This window comes from Zalophus californianus, chromosome 10 (genome assembly GCF_009762305.2).
Source record: "Zalophus californianus isolate mZalCal1 chromosome 10, mZalCal1.pri.v2, whole genome shotgun sequence".
Taxonomy (NCBI): domain Eukaryota; kingdom Metazoa; phylum Chordata; class Mammalia; order Carnivora; family Otariidae; genus Zalophus; species Zalophus californianus.
Window position 1 is genome coordinate 1,673,386 of NC_045604.1, and position 21,663 is coordinate 1,695,048.

The 21,663-nt window shown below is 45.6% G+C and overlaps 1 protein-coding gene and 2 non-coding genes across 7 annotated transcripts; all 3 read right to left on the reverse strand.

The window, feature by feature from the left end:
- Positions 1-714: 714 nt before the first annotated feature.
- KHDC4 (KH domain containing 4, pre-mRNA splicing factor) lies at positions 715-18,115 on the reverse strand. Of its 5 annotated transcripts, XM_027612740.1 has the most exons (16): positions 18,022-18,115; positions 17,688-17,902; positions 16,890-17,106; positions 16,564-16,658; positions 13,516-13,644; positions 13,083-13,162; positions 11,928-11,980; positions 11,493-11,656; positions 10,535-10,746; positions 9,741-9,801; positions 7,476-7,533; positions 6,985-7,238; positions 5,055-5,234; positions 4,066-4,178; positions 3,012-3,103; positions 715-2,015 (listed from the first exon to the last, which is right to left on the reverse strand). In XM_027612740.1, exons 4-16 carry the CDS (start codon positions 16,609-16,611, stop codon positions 1,816-1,818), a joined length of 1,644 nt encoding a protein of 547 aa, XP_027468541.1. In that variant the 5' UTR covers positions 16,612-16,658; positions 16,890-17,106; positions 17,688-17,902; positions 18,022-18,115; the 3' UTR covers positions 715-1,815. The 5 variants fall into 5 exon arrangements, 4 of the variants coding, with proteins under 4 accessions (XP_027468541.1, XP_027468540.1, XP_027468538.1 ...); XM_027612739.1 differs by lacking the exon at positions 16,564-16,658; XM_027612738.1 differs by lacking the exons at positions 16,564-16,658; positions 17,688-17,902; positions 18,022-18,115 and adding an exon at positions 17,569-17,672 and having other exon boundaries at positions 720-926; positions 1,912-2,015.
- On the reverse strand, positions 6,111-6,246 carry LOC113933782. The gene has a single exon (XR_003523489.2). It is a non-coding gene; the product is annotated as a small nucleolar RNA SNORA42/SNORA80 family (small nucleolar RNA).
- Positions 11,092-11,220, reverse strand: LOC113933789. The gene has a single exon (XR_003523495.1).
- Positions 18,116-21,663: the final 3,548 nt, after the last annotated feature.

Here is a 21,663-nt window from a genome sequence, read left to right on the forward strand (position 1 = left end):
CTCTCCTGGCCCCGCCCCCTCGGAGAGCGCGACTCGCCGCTGCGCGCAAGCGCGAGCCGTGCCGGGGCGGGGCCCGGCCGCCGGAGCGTAGTTATTGGGGCTGGCTGTCGTTTGTGACAAAGACGGAACGGGGCCGAATGTAATCCACATGCGAAACGGGAGCCCAAATCCCCCCTGAAATAGCGCAGACGCAGCCACGGTACCGGCGCTCTAACCGCAGGGAGGTCCGGAGTCCACGCGCAGGAAGGAAACTGGAAAAGCCGGCCTCTTTGGTTGTAAAACAATGTACTTCCCCCTGCGGAACGCAGGATTTGAGACACCTGAGCTTCCGCCTGGGCACCACCGCTCCCCTCGCCTCCCCTCGGGGCGGGCACGCAGGTACTCGGAGGAGTTGGCCCTGGGAAAAGGCTGATTCAACTCCTACCTAGCCTCTTTAAGAATGCTTTCCCAAGAATAATTTGTAAATTAATGTGTTTCACTCCCTCACTAACCGTGTTCAGTAAAGGACGCCTAATGTACGGGAATGGAGGGAGCCCACCAGAGTTACCCTCCAGGTTTTCATCGGGACTTTGAAGGGTCTACTCTGGACAGTCATAAACTCTAGCAACTATATGCAAACTTCTGGTCCCATGTATTTATTTTTCTGGTGGGTTCTAATTTCGTTATGCGTGTATGGATGGGTTGTGGATGGAAGAGAGAAGAGAAACCACAAACAATATTTATACATTTATTTATAATGAAATTATGGTCTAAATATTTACAACATATAGGAAACCAGAGAATATGTTTATTATACAAAGCCAGCCTGCAAAGTATTCAAATGTGCAAAAATGACAGTTCAGTATCTCAAACTACTCCTGGTTCAGCAGACTAGCTCCTTCTTTCACACATCAGTATTTGATACAAAAAAGTTCTTTTGGCAAAACCTGTAATGCCAAGGAAAAGGACAAGTTGCAATTTCAGTCACTAAGTCCACCATCCATCCTATTGTGAGCAGTCACATCTCTCTCTATTTTAGCTGCAACCAGTTCGGAGAGACAGACCACTGTGTTTCATTTGTGATGAGTTCTGACCAGCTTTTGATCAAGCGGTTTTCTCGGACCCAGCTGAAGACATGGAGCTTATTAGAAGGGCAATAAAAGCTGCAATGGCTTTCTGGGACAAGAGTGCCTGAAGGTGCCAGCTTTGCATCATCCCAATAAAAAGACATAATGAAGAAAAAAACCAAAAACACCTTCATTTTCCTAGTCAGGATCCAGCTATATCCAACAGCTTTAAATTAGTAAAACTGCATTTTCCAGAACAGAAAAGAATGCAAAAATGAAATAGGGATGAACTGTTCTTAGATTTAAAGGTGCTGAAAGGGAAGGATGGTCTTAAAATCAACTCCCCACTAATAATTAGTAAGGCTTTGTGACCAGTTGTCAGCAAAATTGACCAAACAGTAGTAAAATACAAATAACACTTTCTTTTTGTCAGAATAGTTGGCCATTCATGTGGAAAAGGCTGGACAGGTCAAATGTATACTGGAATGACCCTGCTGGGATGCTCTGTTGAACAAGCACATTTCACCAACTGTTAAAAAGCTTCTGAGACAAATTTGTGATTCTAAGTAAATTTTAACAGATACTATGCCACTGCAGAAACAAGGATGTTTAAAAAAGAATGAAGCCCCTTTAAGAGAGGGGACATTGCATCTCTAACTTCTGCAAAGGTCCATGATGGTTCCCAGTACAGGCCCCAGAGTCTTATTAAATCAAATGCATGCATTATTGCTAAAGAGTCACCGAGGGTCAAAGCTCTGTTCCACTGTTTCTACGGGGCCATCCAGAATGGCATCTGCTGTTTAGCTCGTGGTTGTGATGAAGGGTACTGATACCCCAAACTCCAGCCCTGTGGAAAACTACTTGCATTTTTATGACCCCCGTGCTCCTCCTCTTCATCAGATGAATCTGCAGCATAAGCCACCAACCCGAATCCCTTCTCTGCAGTTTTCATCTTCTTGACTGGATAATCTAGAATAGAGAAAAACAACCCCAACCCCATCCCCCACCAAGACAAAAAAAAAAAAAAGATAATACCATAAATTCGTTAATAAAAAAAAGATGTTAATTGTAAGTGGTTAGTTGGACACCATTTTGAGGTCACAGGGTCAATGGTCACCCAAAAACGTTGAAGATCACACGAAAAACAGCACCAGCATCAGCAAATGTGAATCCACCAGAACCATGTAAGAAAACAGAGAAAGAAAAAAGAAACACAAAAAAAAAAAAAAAAAAAGAAAAAAGAAAAAAAAGGAAAGTTAGCAAGTGAGTCTCTGGAGACTGATATTTCACCTTTTAAAGAGTTAAAAGAAAAGAAGTTAAGAAAAGAAAAAAATGTATTTTCTTCTGTTCATTTTTATTAGGACTACAGGCAAAGAACACAAGTGATCCCATATTCCTCTGAATTCTGGGATACTAGGAGGCAACACTTTTTTAACAGCCACAGGCTGACCATTCATAACCAAAAGAACTAGGCAGAGAGATGCAGCTCAGCTCCCAGTACAAAGAAAAATCAATCTTTTTTTAAAGTAGGCTCTACGCCCAACATGGGGCTTGAACTCATGACCCGAGATCAAGAGTTGAATGCTCCACTGACTGAGCCAGCCAGGCATCCCGAAACATCAACCCTTAAGTCTCTATCAGATTACCTCCAGGTATTCAGACAACAAAGGCAACAAAATTTTGAAACGACCTACCAATCATTAATATTTCCTAGGGTTTGAATGATGCTATGTATAAAATGTAAGTTGACTAACTTTTCTAGGCACACTTCGATTGAAAATAAAAGCGCATGTAACTATATGCTGCCTTCTTAAAAAAAAAAAAAGGTATCCTCCTTAGCCTGTAGATTTTAGAAGTTAGATTAAACAGCTGACTGAGTGCCACCTGAATGAACCTCAGGTCAGAGAACTAGTAACTTAGGACCAGTCTTAGCTGCCCTCGTGGCCCCAGCTCCACGTCACTCACCGTGGCCCCCTGCTCCGGCCCCAGACCCATTCCTGTCATCAGACTCTGCTTTCATTCCAGTCACTGGGAAGGCTGGTGGAGGCATCAACTGCCTGTTAGAAGAAAAACCATGACAGCCTTTCAGACAGATTCAATCAATTGTACCTTCTCCAGCGGACAGTCAACCGTTCACCTCCACCCTTTCCACCTAAGCCCCGCTTCGAGCTACTAGCAGGTTGTAAGGTGCCAAGCTGTTAGCCAGGCCAGGCCAAAAGTAGAACACTGCTATGGGAGGCTAGTCCCATCCTAGGAAGGCTCAAAGAACCACACAGAAGAGGGATGGCAGCTAGACCCCCCGTTCAAGTACCTTAGTCCATAATATTCTAGGATAATATTCTAGAATTCTTTTTTTTTTTTTAATAAACATTTACTTGAGACAGAGAGAGAGAACACGGGCCGGGAGGAGAGGGGCAGAGGACGAGGAAGCAGCAGACTCCCCGCTGAGCAGGGAGCCTGATGTAGCTCGATCCCAGGACTCTAGGATCATGACCTGAGCCGAAGGCAGATGTTCAACCGACTGAGCCACCCAGGAGCCCCAATATTCTAGGATTCTAAGTAGTAAATACAGCTTGTGTAAGACTTCAGTCACTGCCTACGCTCAGGAAAATGGCCAAGATGCGGACAATGAAGTAGAGGAAGATGCCTGATAAGCAAGAACGGAATGACTCAAAGCCCAGGGTAACTGCCTCTCAACTATGAAAGGGGCAGCCTAGTGCAGCAGTTATAAAAAAAAAAAAAAAAAGTTTATTTCAGCCAAAGGATTTCATTACACTTTGATTTATCGATTATTTTTTTTAAATGTAGGTTCCACACCCAGCATGCAGTCCAATGTGAGGGGTGAACTCAAGACCTGGGCTGAGATCAAGAGTCGGGTGCTCAACAGACTGAGCCCCCAGGTGCCCCTTCATTACAGTTTTAGAACACGGAAGCTCACAGCAATGATCGTCATTCACACTAATGGTGTAAACTGATGACATCTGAATACATTCATGTAATTATGCTCCAACTAACTTACCTGTCCCTCTCTCGCTCTTTGCCTGAGGAACTTGCCGGCTTCGATCCTGCACCTTCAATCTCATTCTGACTGGAGAAGCCTGTACCTAAATTAGTCATATGAATGGGTCCATGCTATGAGCAGAAAAATACAGTGGCATTAGCAAATCTACAACTGCTGCATTGACTTTAGCTCCTTAATGTAACTGTCAAGTGCCTCGCCTTTCTGGTCAGTTGCAGTAAGCTCACTACATAGCCCTCTGGGATTTGGAACATAACCACAGCTGAAGGAGACGTGATCTTTCTCTGTAGGACTTGGTCATGCTACGTGTATCTGTTTTCAACTATCCTCTTATAAACTATAAGAACGCTTCAGAGTTTGTTTCAAAGAACATTTCAAGGGCTCTGGCAAAAAGTAAAGGTGCTTCTCCTGATAAAACAAAAATGGCACCAAAACTACACATTTCTTTATTTTAAAACTTCACATTTAGATATTTTAAAAAACTCTTTACTTGAATGCCTACTTGTATACCGAGTATGAACAGAATCACTACATTTTTGCCCATCTTTTGTTTTGGGTGGTGGGGACTGGAGAAAGTAACTGCTCTCTTTTACGCAGAAAAAGAACAGTAAATTGAGAGCCAAGGTTAAAGTACAGACCATATACTGTAGGTAGAACGAAAGTGAGAACTATCAGGCTTTCAGGAGTGCTGTATAAGAGGAAGTGCGGAATTCCACAGAACTCCTTCTAGGTAAGAGTCATAGACCTCTCGACCTCTCTCCACGTGGAGCTTTGTATTTTCTTATACTGATCCCAAACACCAGCCCACCCAAAGGGAGTCACTCTTGCTTTAAACTAATCCCCCAAAGGAAAAAAACCTAATCTAAATGGATTCCAGAAAAGAAAAATCTAGTACTGGGAGAATGGTTAATATAGGTGTGCATTTATCTTTCTTTAAAGGGAGAATATAGTTAAGATGAGATGAGGAAAGTAAGGGTATTTTATTTAACCTGGTATCCAAGAAGTCCAGATTCTCGTTCATCTGGCAGCTCCTCAGTGAATCGCCTCTTCTGTGCCTGGGGTTGAGCTGGGAGTGGGGGCGGGGGCGGGGGCGGGGGCTGGGGCTGGGGGCCGGCAGGCAAGGCAGTTCTGACAGGAGCAGCAGGAAGAAAAGGCCCACTCATCGGACTCTGGGACCAAAACAAACCGGGGGGAAAAGTGTGAGAACGTCCAGCCACTTAAGAAGGAAAACAGTAACACAGCAGACTTGAATAACCCATGTGCGTCCTAGAAATCCCGTACCTCTGGTCCTTAGCTTCCCTCCCGGATCATTTGGTGTCAGCAGAGCTTAGCCCTCCCCGCTTCACGGTAGGGAAATGCGAAACTGACAATCTCTCCAGTGCTTTGAAACTCTCAGGAAAAACCTGCTGCGCACTTGGGCAAACATGACCAACAAATATAAATCCCAGCCACTTACTTACTTCAGAAGTTATCAAGCAAGAACATTCTCCAATTTAGATCCCTCTAAACAATGTGATGAGCTCTTTCTGGATTATAAAGGCTGCTAACGATTGTGGCAAAGGCAAGTTCATCTGCCGCTTCTAGGGATAAGCTGTTACAGCAAGAGGGAGTCTGTCCAATGTTGTAAGAGATTGTTCCAGAAAGGAATAAGGACTGATCCAGGATGTATCAGAGAAAACAAGCACTTCTCAAAGCACAACTCTTATTATTAAACAAATGGCTAATACCTGTTGAATGCTTGGGTCATCTCACTTAATCTTTGCAACCTCTGAAATACTACCGTTATGCCCATTTTCTAGAAGGAAACCAAAGCCTGGATGGGCTAAGTCACATCCCAGGATCGCACAGCTCAATCACAGGAAAGCACGAGGAACCCTGGCAGCCTATGTCTAAAGCCCAACCCTAAAGGGCCAACTCGGTCATACTCCTCTCTGGTCACAAAGCAACGTGGCTCAGAGCTGGCGACCTGCGGCTCTGCCAAACACCCAAGGTAAGTAATCAGGACCAGGGGTCACAACCAGAATTTAGGGAAGTCTTCTGTTTCACACCATACAGCCCCCTTCAGTGCTCCCAGTCCACCAGTCGGGAGCAGGGCCATGGTGCAGGGCTGCGTGCCCCTCTCACACGGGTACACTGTGAGAGGCCCACAGAGAAGGGCCCACCATCAGTCCATCTCCCTGCACTCACTAGCTTCTCCCCTACCTCAGAGAAGGGGTGTACATCATCCATCTGGATGAGCTAGCTACCTACCCTTTCCTAAAATCCTAGTTTCTTATGTAGCTTCAGAAATATACAAGAGTATTTATAATCCTTAAGTTGGCAATGTTCGCGTACCCCTCGGCCCAGAACCCCTGCATATGGTGCATTTCTTCTGAAGACTAGTGACTCAGTTCCAATCATGGAGAGACAGGTAGGCCGGCCCCCTTCTCCTTGAGGCAGGGGCAGGTGAGCGACGGCCCACAGCACGGCAAACCGCGACTGTGGCTCGTCACCCACTTCAGGAAAATCGTGTTCTCAGGGCCCCGCCATGCGCAGTCATTCCACATCGTCCCGGGCTGCTTCCGTGCCACCCCCCCAGCGACAGAGGGCAGCGGGTGTGACAGAGCCTGCATGGCCCGCACAGTCTAACCTCTCTGCCACCTGGCACTCCAGAGCAAGCTTCCCAACTCCTCTTTTAAACAACTACTTGGTGGAAAGACTCATGACGTGGAACTGGAGACTTCGGGATGCACACACACGTGTACACGCTGCTCTATCGGGTATAGCTTGGGGGCGGTAACACCAGAGAAACAGGAACAAAAGCCCTCGCGTTACCCAGGAATGACACGCTTTCTTGCTGCAGGATACCACCACCTCTGCCCCTCTGCCCGGGCAGCTCTCCCGAGGTCAGTGCGGTCCGGCTCGCGCCTGGCGTCCTACCTGCCCAGTGCCGGCCGGAGGCTGCACTTGCGTCAGTGGGTACTGTGTCGGCACAGGTGGGACTCCAGTAGGTAATGCTGGCAAGACTCCAGGTGCCAACGAAACAGCTGGGGGCACTATGCTTGGTGCTCCGTAGGGAGGTTGAACTGGCTGCTGAGGGGGGGGAACAACAGGGTAACCAGACTGATAGCCATTGGATGGATAATATGGTGGCTGAGGAGGGACACTACTTATAGCAGAGGGTTGTGTATAGCCTGAGGGGGAAGAAAAAAAGTGTTTAATCAGCTGTAGCAAAATGAGACATTTTAGCTGAATATTAACTCAATCTCTAGGGAAGAAAAATACTGAGGGACAAATGGCTTTCCAAATTACCGTTAAGTCGAAGGGAACGCTATTAGTGCCCTGGCACGGTCTAGCCCTAAACACCCTACTTTATACATAAATATCACTAACAAAACATTTTTTTCTTAAACGCTTTAAGACATACACACCTGGTAAAGGTACAGCAGTATTAATCTGATTCACAAATCTAGAATATTCAGCATGAACCTGCAAGAGAAGGGAGAACAAATTCATATGGCACAGTCCTAATTCAGAGTATTTGCAAGGGTCTGACTATATGGCTCTTGGACCAAAGCAGCTAGGAATTAAGAATATTTGCACTGATTAGGGCGCCTGGGTGGCTCAGTCGGTTAAGCGACGGCCTTCGGCTCAGGTCATGATCCTGGAGTCCCAGGATCGAGTCCCGCATCGGGCTCCCTGCTCAGCAGGGGGTCTGCTTCTCCCGCTGACCTTCTTCCCTCTCATGCTCTCTCTCTACCATTCTCTCTCTCAATAAATAAATACAAATCTTTAAAAAAAAAAAAGAATATTTCCACTGATTGAAAAAGAAAAAAAATTTCCATTGACATTTCAACCAAATTTAGACTTGTTTCATCTAAATTTTAATAAGGCGTGGGGAGCCTTGCTGGCTCAGTCAGTAGACTGACTCACAACCCCAACTCCTGAGCTCGGGGTTACGAGTTCAAGTCCCACACTGGGTGTAGGGATTACTTAAAGATAAAATCTTAAAAAAAAAAAAATCCGTCAATCAAGGGGCGCCTGGGTGACATACTCGGTTGACCGTCCAACTCCTGTTCTCAGCTTGGGATGTAGTCTCAGGGTCATGGGATCGAGCCCCGCGTCAGGCTCGCAGTCAGCTCGGGTCCACTTGAGATTCTCCCTCTACCCCTCCCTCCCTCTCTAAAAATAAATACTTTTTAAAACTCTGGGGCACCTGGGTGGCTCAGTTGGTGAAGAGTCTACCTTTGGCTAAGGTCATGATCCCAGGGTACTGGGATCGAGCCCCACATCGGGCTCCCCGCTCAGCCTGGGACCTGCTTCTCCCTCTGCCTGCCACTCCCCCTGCTTGTGCTCTCTCTCCCTCTGACAAATAAGTAAAATCTTAAAAAAAAAAAAAAAATCCATTAATCAATTACCTTTAATAAGGCACACCCTATAAATTATGAAGCCAGGATGTGGGAATCAGAAGCATGGACATCAGGAGCTTCCTAAATCCCCAAACTAGACTCAATTCTGAGATACAAAATCATTCAGAGCCAGAAATAAGGTTAGGAAATCCCTAAACTGTCAGTGTAACTGCTGAGAATTCATTCACTCTTTTATTTACTGGCCTTCTCAAGGAGCTCAGGGCTCAACACAGGGTTAGTATGTCCCCCCATCCAGTTCTTCATTACAAGAATCCCACTGAATCAGTAACTTCAAGCGGCAACAGAGACAAGACAGGGGGTGGTAAATCAGGTTACTTCACAAAAGCAAAGAACACAGCTTCCCAAAAGGGCACCCTGAAATACCAGCTAACACAAGGCTAAATACATGCAACCCCCAAATCCGATCGCCGTCAAGGGCTCTACAAATGGCCCTCTACCGGTTTAACGTTTGGTTACTAGATTACCGAGTAAAAAGAAGAGATAATCAAACAAGCGATTAGCCCAAGGGCATGGTTAATTGGTTTTAAACCAATACAGCTCTACACTTACTTTAGCTAAACTTACTATTGAGAACAATTTGGAATGCCCACCGGTAAATAACTGGGCCAAGATTGCAAGTACTATTTAAATAACTGACAACATGGAGATTTTATACTGATGTACTACAGATTTCAAAATTCCACACTGAAATAGTTCCTAAAGAAGAACTGCATGCTGGCTATGACCCTGGCTAGGGACGTTTGTCTTCCTTATGGAGAATGTGAGTTGCTAGAATGGTGTAGTGCTTCCAAAATTCACATCTGCCCAGAACCACAGAACATGACCTTATTTGGAAACCAGGTCTTTGCAGATACAGTCTGCTAACATGAAGTCATTCTGGGTCATGGTGGGCCCTAAATGCAAGAACTGCTACCCTTACAAGAGACAGGCAGACGAGACACAGGAGTAGGCCAGGAGACAATGGGGCAGAGGATGGAGCCCTGCCGTTTGGGGGAAGAATGCAAAGGCCGGTAAGCCGGGAGAGGCATGGAGCATCCTCCCTCACAGCACTCGTTCAGAAGGAACCAATCCTGCCCACACTTTGATTCTGAATGTCTGTCTGGCTTCCTGAACATGAGAAAATAAATTTCTGTTGTTTTAAGTCACCTAGTGTGAGGGAATTTTGATATGGTAGCCCTAGGAAACCAATACAGGCGGGAAAACAGCCAAGACACGGCCCAAATAGCAGTGGCTCTTCGGAGCATCAGACACACAAATATAACTCACTGTTTGCAAGAGATTCTCACAGAGTTTCTTGGCAGCGGCCAGGCCTTCTGGTTTGGGATGACTGCAAAGAAACAAGAACCAAAAAATCAAAGAGGAGAAGAGTAAAGGACACAGAATTTTGCTTTCACTTCGTATGCTGTATACAAATTTAACATATTCAACATAGCACCGATCTAAGCTTCTGAAAATCACAAAATAACGTCTTATAAGCCCCTTAACCCATAACTAGTACCATTAAAACAAGTACTTTATTGGTCTCTTTGATACATAGGTATTAAAGAACATTTAAGTCACCAAAATAACTGTAAAATGCATTAATATCACCGTAGCTTTAGGTGAAGATGACTTTAGGCTCATCACAGTTCACATTTCAGGGTCACAGATCTGTATAAAACCCAAGAACCTGAACACTAAAAGACAATTCCACCTCCTAATTCAATAGTTCTTATTCACTATTAAGTGATTACTGGGGGCGCCTGGGTGGCTCAGTCGGTTAAGCGTCTGCCTTTGGCTCAGGTCATGATCCCAGGGTCCTGGGATAGAGCCCCACGTCGGGCTCCCTGCTCAGCGGGAAACCTGCTTCTCCCTCTCCCTCCTGGCTCCCCCTGCTTGTGCTATCTCCCTCTGTCAAATAAGTAAATAAGAAATTTAAAGTGAGTACTGTTAGCACTGACCTACATTCCTCATGTTACTACTTCTCAAACCTATTTTCTTACTCCTTTTGAATCACTCCGGCCTGTACTGAGCAGCTGACAAGCACTCAAATATCTTCAGCCCCAGCCATCCATACATACCTAATGTAAATATACATAGGTTCAAAAGCTTCTCGGCCAGATGCTGGCTCAATGCAACCTGAACCTTTGCCTCTGAGGAAGACTTTGGCACCCGTTTCAATCTGAATGTGCTGCAAATAGGAGCAGCCTGGACCTTCTACTTTCTCCTTGACATTAAATGTGGGCACAGCATGCTCTAGACCCACAAATAATTTGTCTTGAACATAATGCATCTGTAGAAGAACAGAATACCTCAGATTAAACATGTAACACAATTAAATCCTAATCTTGAAAATTATTTTGCAAAAAACTAATCCTCCAGACACTTTTAATCACTGCCAGAATGAGGATCCCCTATAATTTCCACATGAGCCCATAAAAACAAACTTTATAAAGTAGCTTAACTTAAACGAGCCCTACACGGGCCATGTACCTACCTAGAACATTAACACCTTCCTCCATTCAGCAAAATGGACTCACCAGGTGCGAAGCAAAGACTCACTACTAAGTGCACCCACAGCCCCCAAGTGCTGTAAGTCGTAAGAACCCACAGCACAGTCTTCTGTGCAACAAGCGAAGTGTGTTGGGTCGTACAGTCAGCCCTGTGGTGTTCTCCAATGAGGGCTGCTCTCTCCCACCCGGTTTTCTAGGAGGACTGTATCAGCAGAGTCTTACTTCACCAGACTCAGCCTTCTTAATCCTCCAGCTGCCATCACATAACCAAACCAGAACTTCCAAATGTACAGTGTGGACACGCTCTGATCTATCGATGCCCTTTCTAGAATACATCAAAGTAAACAAACGAGTGTTCAGATGTTCACTGCCTCTTAGAAGCTGAAACGGTCCATTGATAGGATAGCATCAGTAGGTAAGCCTCGGGTTGGATTTCAGGATTTTCCTTCATACTTTCCATATTATTTGGCACATATCACTTTTACAGAAATGACAATACAGTTAATGATCTCTCCACTAAACTTACCCCTGACTGGAAGGGAGGCTTCTGGCTAACGGCTGGAGACAATTGTGCAATGGGCGCTGGCTGGTGATACACAGTGACTGTCGCACCATTGAAAGTTGGACTCGTCCCCGTGGCAGCTTTGACCACCCCGTTGGTGATAATTTCTTTGATTCGGTTTACTGCTCCTATGGAAAAACAGAGTGAGATAATATACCGAAGGAATGAACTGGCTAGTACCACTGACAAACCCAGCCAATGCTCAATTACCCCTGTACTAATCCATGTTAAAGGGCACCCAAACACGTGGTCCTCAGCCTGTCTATACCCCCAAGTACCCTTGTAAGCAGTTCACACACAAGTTACAACACCCACCAGGAATATTCTGCAGACGTATTCTATACAGCCCTGTACTTTGTCCTTTACAAAAAGTGGGATGTGAGCCAAACCATTACTTACTGTCCACTAATTCCCGTGTCTGGCCCTGAACGTGAAGGTATAACGGACGATCCCTATAAAGAGAAATACAAAATGATGATCCCAAACTGGTCATAACCAAAGGAACCAAATGGGTCAGCAAATCAAATCTGTAATGTTTTTGAGTTTCCAAATAAGTAAAAGGGACTACATACAAGGAAATGGCTGTTGCAAATTTCTAGGAACATGGTTTTGCAGCTGGGGAATAAATAACCTTTTTCTGATTGCTTCAAGTTAACTGGTCCACACAGCCATCAAATCTGTTCTTACGGGCTCATCAATATTGGCATCTAGTCAACCAAGATAACCTGAGGCCTGAGAACAATATTCCTTTTTGCTGGTGGCCTAACAAGTTATGGGCAATTGTGCTCCTGGCTATCCATATTAAAGGGGCAAAGTGATGGTGGCCTGTGGGTCCATGTCTCTGAGGCCCACACCAAGGGGACTCTAGATCCTAAATGTAAAGCAGCATGGATTCCAATTTTGATTATAATAATGGAGATCATCAAAAACCGTAGTTAATATAAAGCTGTAGGTAAAAAAATAACAGTATTTAAAGACAAAAAAATTCAAAACAGCAACCAGTACACACAAAAAATTGAAATATTGGTTTCAGGTGGGGACCAAGTTTTGCCTCCTAATTATATTTAGTTTAAGCCAATGCAAAAAGTGTCACATGCCCACCTGCCCTCAAAACGGAGTCACGGGAGGGATGCAACTATAGGGGGACAAGATCATTTGGTGGAAAACCTTACAGCCTGATGAAAGGAGGTTTTTTTTAAAAAAGGGAGATTACAACAAAACACAGACCCTTTTGTTGGGGGAAATATTCCCATACAGAAATTTGGAAGTGTATACATTAAATGTAGCAATTATCTCACTTTACACTTTTCCATAATTTGTTTCCTCCAATAAAATATTACCCGTGAAATAAAAAATCCAAAGAGCAACAGGAAGGAAAACGGTTCCCAACTCCTTATGTGTTTGAGCTGTCCCAGATTCTACTACGTAGCACGTGTATACACGCACCAAGCTACTAACCAAATATGTGCACATGTTTCCTAAGCATGAAAAATATGAAACTAATGTGGGTCACATGTCCAACCTTCCCCCAAAGCAAAGGATGTGCATACACACCCCGGTCCCACTTTGGCCTTCTCCTCAGCGGTCATGAATCTCCCTCGAGTTGATACTGCAGCCCCACTAAGTCGGCTGATCTAAAAGGGAAACGTTCTATTAAAAAGGTGACGTGGCAACTGATCGATGTCAATGGCAGGCAGAAAGATGGATTTTCCCCATTCATTCGCTACACCAGTAGACAGGAATGAGTTCTCTCCTGTATCTGGAAACCTCAATTCCGTTGTTTCTTGCTCAGCTGACCAGGGGAATCCACCCATATCTTTGCCTCCACTGAGAAGTTCCTTTGCAGTTAATTCAACCCAATCCAGACTTTGGAGATTATGACCCAAACCCACTCATAAACATCTGACTCCTGTCTGTAGTTAGAGGGCTTGTTTTCCCGACTGTGCCCACCCACCGCCTTCCCCAAAGGGGCCCGACATCTGCCCACCTCGTCCTGAGTCTGCCCTCGAGTCAGCAGGTTCCTGCACGTGAGAGGCACATCGTTGATCTCGACCTCAGCTACCACCAGGTCATCCTTGCTTTTACTGCTAGTTAGGCCTTTGCCAGCAGCCTGAAGCTACAAGAGAGATTGGATCAGAAAGCTGTAAGATGAAATAATGTTTCTGCTCTTCAATTTACAAGTGCCCCTTCCCAGGTCCCACCATCACCTTATTGCTGCCTTTACCTGCCTACAAATACACTTGGTCACTCCTGGGCCATTCTCCAAAGATGAAACAACAAGCGAACAAAACCTCATTAAACGGACACCAAGTCTTGCCAATTTACTTGAAGACAATCATCAGATTTCTCTGTAACCTAAGCCATGTGTGCATTTCTATGACCGCATGATCCCAGAATCCCTACGGACTAGAAGCTGCAATCTCCGTGAGGACAATTAAAAGACCAAGTTATGGTGCTTTACAGCTCAACCAGCCAGCTGTACGTACAGTAAAATACAGGGCAGAGTCCACGGCACGATGCAGAGTCCAGCAACCCACGCACCTCATTTGTGGAACTGGACGCTATCTTTGTGCCAACACCGCGGCCACAACATATCACCCGCAACCAGTCCCATCCTTGCAATGATCTGAAAAACCTGTCAAGTTCATCTGACTGACAACCCATTACTCTCCATTAAAGAAGAGCTAAGAGAATGAATGAAACACCAAGCAAAATCCTAAAATCTGATCTGGTTTCTCCCAACTTAAACGATAGGCAACTCCAGATAGCGGATAGGAATTATGTGAAAAAATTTTCATCCCAAGATGGCCTTCCGCAACCCTTTGTTGCCTTGGACCAATGTTCGGCAAATCTGCTCAAAGAAGATAAAACACAGTTTACTTCTTTACGCATTAGATACATTTTTAAAAGAGATTTATTGGGGCGCCTGGGTGGCTCAGTTGTTAAGCATCTGCCTTTGGCTCAGGTCATGGTCCCAGAGTCCTGGGATCGAGCCCCGCATTGGGCTCCCTGCTCGGCGGGAAGTCTGCTTCTCCCTCTCCCACTCCCCCTGCTTGTATTCCCTCTCTCGCTGTGTCTCTGTCAAATAAATAAATAAAATCTTTAAAATAAAGAAATAAATAAATAAATGAGATTTATTTATTTATTTTAGAGAGAAGGAGAGGGAGAATCTCAAGCAGACTCCACACCCAGTGCGGAGCCCAACAAAGGGCTCGATCTCATGACCATGAGATCATGCCCTGAGCCAAAATTAAGAGTCGGACGCCTAGTGGACTGAGCCACCCAGGTGCCCCGCATTAGATACATTTTTCAAAGCAGACAAACTACATAGACTCAACAATATCTCATCTTTGTTCAGTCCCTGCTCAGTACTGGTCACCATCAAAGGTACTTATCAGTGCTATCCCACAGGACCTCCTGTGATGTCACAGGTGTTCTCTAACCTGGCCATCCAACATGGCCACAGCCTCATGTCCAAAGGCTGTGACAAGGAGCTAAATTTTAAATTTAAATTCAAATTTTAATTTAAAAAGCTACATGCGGCTAGTGACTACTGTTGTGGACCACACAGGTACGTGTCACCAACCCCATCAGAAGAGGAAACTGAGGCCCCACAACGCATCTAAGCCACACAGCCAGTAACTGAGGATCCTGGGTGTCAAATCCATATAGTCTGATTCTAAATCCACTACTGGCACCATGTTGCCTCCTGCTGTGCTCAACTGCTTTTTAAAGAAAAAAAAAATGAATAAATGATTAACATCAGTGTTAAGAATTTTAATATTCGGGTGCCTGGGTGGCTCAGTTGGTTAAGCAACTGTCTTTGGCTCAGGTCATGATCCTGGAGTCCCGGGACTGAGTCCCGCATCGGGTTCCCTGCTCAGCAGGGAGTCTGCTTCTACCTCAGACCTTCCTTCCTCTCATTCTCTCTCAATAAATAAATAAAAATCTTTAAAAAATAAAAAAAAAAAGAATTTTAGTATTCAAGGAGCATTCCACCTTAGTGTGCTTTTAGGATTTCCTTGCAGAACTTAGAAATGGACAGTTGACTCAATCTTTGCAAACAATAAAAATACAATGAATAATGAACTTCCAATTCACTAAAAGTTCCCACGAATTCTGCAGAACTTGAATATTTAAACATCCATCCAGACAGATAATGGCCATTCTGTTGATGTTACACTCACACACTAGATAGCTAACAAAAAATTGTATCATCTTCCCCCTCCCCCAGCTTTACTGAGATATAACTGACACATAAAAATTGTACACTGTAAGGTGAACAATTGGATGTTTTGACATACGTATACATTGGGAAACAATTGTCACAAACATGCTAATAAACACATTCATCACTAACCCGAACTGCATTTTCAAACACAGAACCCATCTCTTCACTGGAAGGCTATTTTTAATTGAAGTCAAAAGAACTTTTTTTTAAAATGAGAATTATAATGGAATAAGCTGCCTTAGAACACACTTAGAACACTGAGGTTATGGGAATTCAGAACACTCAATTCTCCAACTGTAGAGGCTTTCAAGCAAAAGCTAAACCCCTGACTGTCTGAAGTGACTCTGAAGTCAGACAGTGCCCACCGTGACAGATCTTATCTTATACAATTTACATTCACGAGCCTCATTTTCCTCCTCTGAACTGACGACAGTAATCCATCCCATCAAACTGCTGCAAAGATTTTTTTTTTTAAGTGCAAAGCATACATTCTAGCAATACAAACAGCCACTATGCTCATTATCCTGTAGGGAGATTGTCTTCTACTGCAGGTTAAATTAAAGACTTCAAAGTTCAGATCCATCCTAGTCGTGAAATCAGAAATTCTATAAAATGACCAAGTAATGTCCTCAATTTGTGTGAAAACAGCAAAACCACCAACATATAAACTATTCATTTTATTTCACATTCAATTACACTGTAGGCAGTCATCAAAAACCTATCGATTCCAATTATAGAAAACACTGTTCGTATTTACTCTTTAGTATAGTTGACCAGAGACAGTTTAAAGCTCACTTGATTTACCTTAACATCTCTTTTGACTTCAGGGAAAATGCACGTGTTGAATAACATATTACATCGTCCCTTTACGTGATTACGTCGATAGAAGTTAAGCTGAACTAAGTGAACAAAGACAAAATCAACTATTTGGTCCATAAGTGTAATCAAACCAACCAAAACTGCCTCTAAAAACAAATGACAAAATATCACGTGAGGCATTCCAAAACTAAGTGATCTTTAAATTACTGTAACCCTGTTTTCTCCTTAACACAAATAATCGTTTGATGACAGGATTACAAAACAGCCCCTATTACAGTTGCGATCAGCAGAGTCCCCTCAACTTCAAATACCTTCTCAGCAGCGTTCTGAGTTGGTTTCAGCTTCCCTTTGGCCATGAGCATGGCATTGATCTTGGCAGCCACGGCAGCAGCGGCATCCAAGGCGCCAGAGGGAGCAGCCGCGGAGCCCCCAGGACTCCCCCCACTGCTGGGAACCTCCCCACCTGGGGCCGACGGTGGGAGAAAGAGAAGGGGGGCTGGAGCTGGCTGGTCCCATTTGCTGCGGCGCCTACGGGAAGAATAAGGAAAATATGAGGCCCCAAAGCTTTTATTTCTATTATTCTTCCCTTACGACGCTTCGGCACCCCGTTTCCCCTCAACCGCGTTCTCTTTACACGCTCGAGTCTCCTATCAGGATTCAAACTACCGTCCCTCCGTAAGCACACCACTGCCGCACTTCCACTGCATCCTCCCTCGCCAAACACTCCGCTCAGTCCCACCTGCCCGCGTCTTCATCTTCCTCTCGGCTGGTGCTGCCGAAAGTCCCTGCTTTCCTCCTCCCCCTGCTCCCTGCCGGCCTCTGTCGGGGACCCCAAGGCCTGCTCACCATCTTTCTCCCCAAAAGCCCAGCCCTCCAAGGCGTACACGTCCCACTTCAGCGCCCCCCCCCCCCACCCGGACGCGGCTCCCAGCGGCCCCGCCGCCCCTCCGGCCCGAGCGCGCTGCGATGCCCGCCCCCGCGGAGCTTTACCCGCCGGCCCCGGGATGTGCCGCGCTCCCCGCGGACATGGCGACCGGCTCTACTCCACCACCCGCCAACTACCCCACCACCACCGGACCGTCACTTCCGCCCCCAACGCCCTCACGCACAGCCCCTTCCGGTCGTGAGGACGAGCTGTTCCGGTGAAAGCGTCGCTTGCAATTGGACTCTTGGTGAGTTCAAGGCGGCTGGCGTTATCTGAGACAGGTAGGGTGTGACCTTCCGGCTGGCGCCCTGCCCTTGAGAAAGATGGCTGCCGAAGCGCATATCAAGGCGGAATGGGGCGCGAGGAGGCCCATGTTTGTTGTGGGCAAGTTGGTATGGCCTACACGACAAAACGCATGAGTCGGGGACTTGAGCCGGTTTCTCCCCCCAGTGCAGCCACGTTCTCTGGCCAGGGAGAGAACCTTCCCGCCACTTTGGCCCGCTTCACGTTTCTGTTACCTGTTTAGGAAAAGGCAAATGGTTCGTCCCAAAGGTCATGTGAAGAATTTCCCTGGTTTCACGTCTGTGCGCCAGCCCCGGTGTCAGAGCGGGGCCTCGGCGGTGCGCCGCGAGGGGGCGCTGGCGCCCGGGCGGGAGAGAGGAGGTGGGGGGCGGGCCCGGCGCACGGCCGCCGGGGGAGGCTCGGGGAGGGCGGCGGGCGGCGGAGGTGAGCGGCGGGCTCCGAGTGGGCCGCGCCTGCGGCCCGCGGGCAGTGCTGGCGGGCCTTGGAGCTGCCAGGAGGCTCGGTTGAATGGATAGCTTCTGCTGTTTTTCAAGTGAGCTTGCATCCTGGCATGGTTAATAGAATGCAGATTAATTTGAAATCCAAATTCACGTTTTCCCTTCAGCTTTTAGTAAATGCCCCTTCCGTACAAACAGCATCTTTATCATATAGGGAATTTTATGTATACGATATTATGTTTTTTCATTCTTTTGCGTTGAGGTATTTGTTCTTTGGCTACCGCGTCTTTACTGAATAATTCTCTATATTTTAGTGTCTGTTAGGGCAAGTGGATTCCCATGTCTTCTGTGTTTCCTTGCCTATTCTGACAGGTTTATTTTTCCCAAGAATTTCGGACTAAACAGCATTGTTTTCCTTTTGCCCCTTATCCCCAAATACAATGTTTTGGGAGTCTGAAAATACATTGTTTAGGGGGCGCTTGAGTGGCTCAGTTGGTAGACCATGACTCCTGATCTCAGCCCAGGTCTTGATCGGGTGGTGACTTAAATCCCCAAGTTGGACTCCATGCCGGGCGTGCAGCTTAAAAAAAAAAAAAGAAAAGAAAAGAAAAGAAAAAGAAATTACATTATTTTTTCCTTTTTTAAAAAAAGTTGAGATGTGATTTATAAACCACACTACCTTTTTGAAAAGAGTCCTGGGGCACCTGGCTCAGCGGGGAGAGCATGCAACTCTTGATCTCAGGGTCATTAGGTCATGCCCCGTGTTGGGCATGGAACCTACTTAAAAAATAAGTAAAATGAGGGCGCCTGCGTGGCTCAGATGGTTAAGCATCTGCCTTCGGCTCAGGTCATGATCCCAGGGTCCTGGGATCGAGTCCCACATCGGGCTCCCTGCTCCTTGGGAGCCTGCTTCTCCCTCTGCTTCTCTCTCTCTCTCTCCCTCTGTCTCTCTCCTCCTCTGTCTCTCATGAATAAATAACTAAAAAAAAAAAAAAGTAAAATGAAAGGGTACTTGAAGTGCTCCATTCACAAAGTTGTGCAGGCATCACTATGATATAATTCCACATCATTTTCATCACCCCATAAATAACCCTACACCCAATATCAGACCCTTCCCATTTTTCCCTGCCATCAACAACCACTAATCTACTTTCTGTCTTTCTGGATTTGCCCATTATGGACATTTCACATAAATGGAACCATAGAATATGTGACCTGTGTCTGACTTCTTTCCCTGAGCATCGTGTTTTCAGGGTTCATGCATATTTTAGGGTGTGTCTGCGCTTCATTCCTTGTTTTGGCCCAATAATATTCCATTGTATGGACAGACCACAACTCACTTAACCGTTTAGTTTATAGATATTCGCCATTCTTTTTTTTTTTTTTTTTTTAAGATTTACTTCATGAGAGAGTGGGGAGGAGAGGGAGAAAGAGAATCTCAAGCAGACTTTGTGCTGAGCGTGGAGCCCACCTTGGGGTGATGTGGGGCTCCATCCCACCACCCTGAGATCACGACCTGTGCCAAAACCAAGAACTGGGCACTTAACCAACTGAGCTACCCAGGCACCCTGATAGTTACCATTTCTATCTTTCCTTTGGAAAAATGCCTTCAAATTCTTCGCCCTTTTAAAAATTGGGTTGCCTTCTTATTGTTGAGTTGTAAGAATTCATTATTTGTTATGAATCCAAGTACTTCCAATACATGATTTGTAAGTCTTTTCTCCTGCTCTATGGGTTGCCTTTTCATGTTCTTGCTAGTATCCTTTGAAACATAAACATTTTTTAATTTTGATGAAGCATTTTGTTTTTGAACTTGGGAGCACTGACAAGTTCACTGTGATGACTGTCCGGCCCGGGAGTGCGGTGTGACCTTCCATTTGACTCGCGCTTGACCCCCAGTAAATCCTTTATTGTTTTTCATCTAAGCTTTTGTTTCTTTCCAAATATATTCGTAGGTAGTTTAAATTTTTGACTGCCATTTTGAAAAGACATTTAATTCTATTTAAGCAAATTGTTTTTCTTATAAAAGAAAGTTACTGAGTTTTATATAACCAGCCACCTGTTACATCCTAAATAGTCCTAATAATTTTGTAGCCAAATCTCTCGGATTGATAAAATGGTGTCATGGACGAGAGGACATGCTGCCTGCGTTCAGATCACAAAATCACTGTTGACTTACTTGGGTGAACTTGGGCCAAATTCTGGGCCTCAGCTTCCTTATCTTTTGTTTTAAGATTTTATTTTTGGGGCACCTGGGTGGCTCAGTTGGTTAAGCATCTGCCTTCGGCTCGGGCCATGATCTCGGGGTCCCGGGATCGAGTCCCACATAGGGCTCCCTGCTCGGCGGGGAGCCTGCTTCTCCCTCTGCCCCTCTTCCCCGCTCATTCTCTCTCTCTCAAATAAGTAAATAAAATCTTTAAAAAAAAAGATTTTATTTTTAAGTAACCTCTACACCCAGTGTGGGGCTCGAACTCACATACCCGAGATCAAGAGGCACATGCTCCCCTGACTGAGCTGGCCAGGTGCCCCCTCACTTTCCTTATCTTTAAAATGGAGGCAATAATAGTGCTTACCTCACAGTTGTGATGGCAGTATGAGTCAATATAAAAGGTTCTTCAAATACGAAAGGTATAATAAATATTTCTAATATTTTGTAGTTATAAGATATAATTTATAGGGGCACCTGGGTGGCTCAGTCAGTTAAGTGTCTGCCTTCGGCTCGGGTCATGATCTTGGGGTCCTGGGATTGAGCCCCGCGTTGGACTCCCTGCTCAGCGGGGAGTCTGCTTGGGATTCTCCCTTTCCCTCTGCTCCTCCCCCAACTGCGCATGTCTTTATCTCCCTCTCTAAATGGATAAATAAAATCTTTAAAGAAAAAAGAAAAAAAAAAAGACTATTGTTATATTGCTGACTGAAAAAGTCTCTAAAGTGGAGAGGTTAGTCTGAGGTCATTTTTCCTTCCTGTTTGGTGCATAGTCAAAAAATTGGCATATGGATCCCAGTGACTGTGCACCTCCTAGGACCCGTTTGGGTATTATTAGGCCATCCACTGCCACCTCTCAGGCAGCGACAGTGGGGGCAGGATATAAAATTCAGACCCTGTCAGCATGCCCTCCCGCCCTGTGACACCTGTCGCTGGCTCCGTGTTCCAGTGGCACTTTCTATGATCAGCTCAGTGTGCTCTTGTCCAGGGGTGCTGTCTCACACCCACCTCCAGGATACCCCCCCAGAATCTGTGCAGAACAGCCCAAACATGGAAAATGCCGGAACTGGGTCTCGCTCTCTGGGCCCCATCCTCCCCCACGGCAGTGGGACTTGTGACAGGACAGAGAAAAGACTGACAGCAGCCTTCCCAGGGTCCCCGGTGTGCTCACTCCCACCCTTTGGGGTGCCACCTTCTACTTCAAGCACTTACTGAAT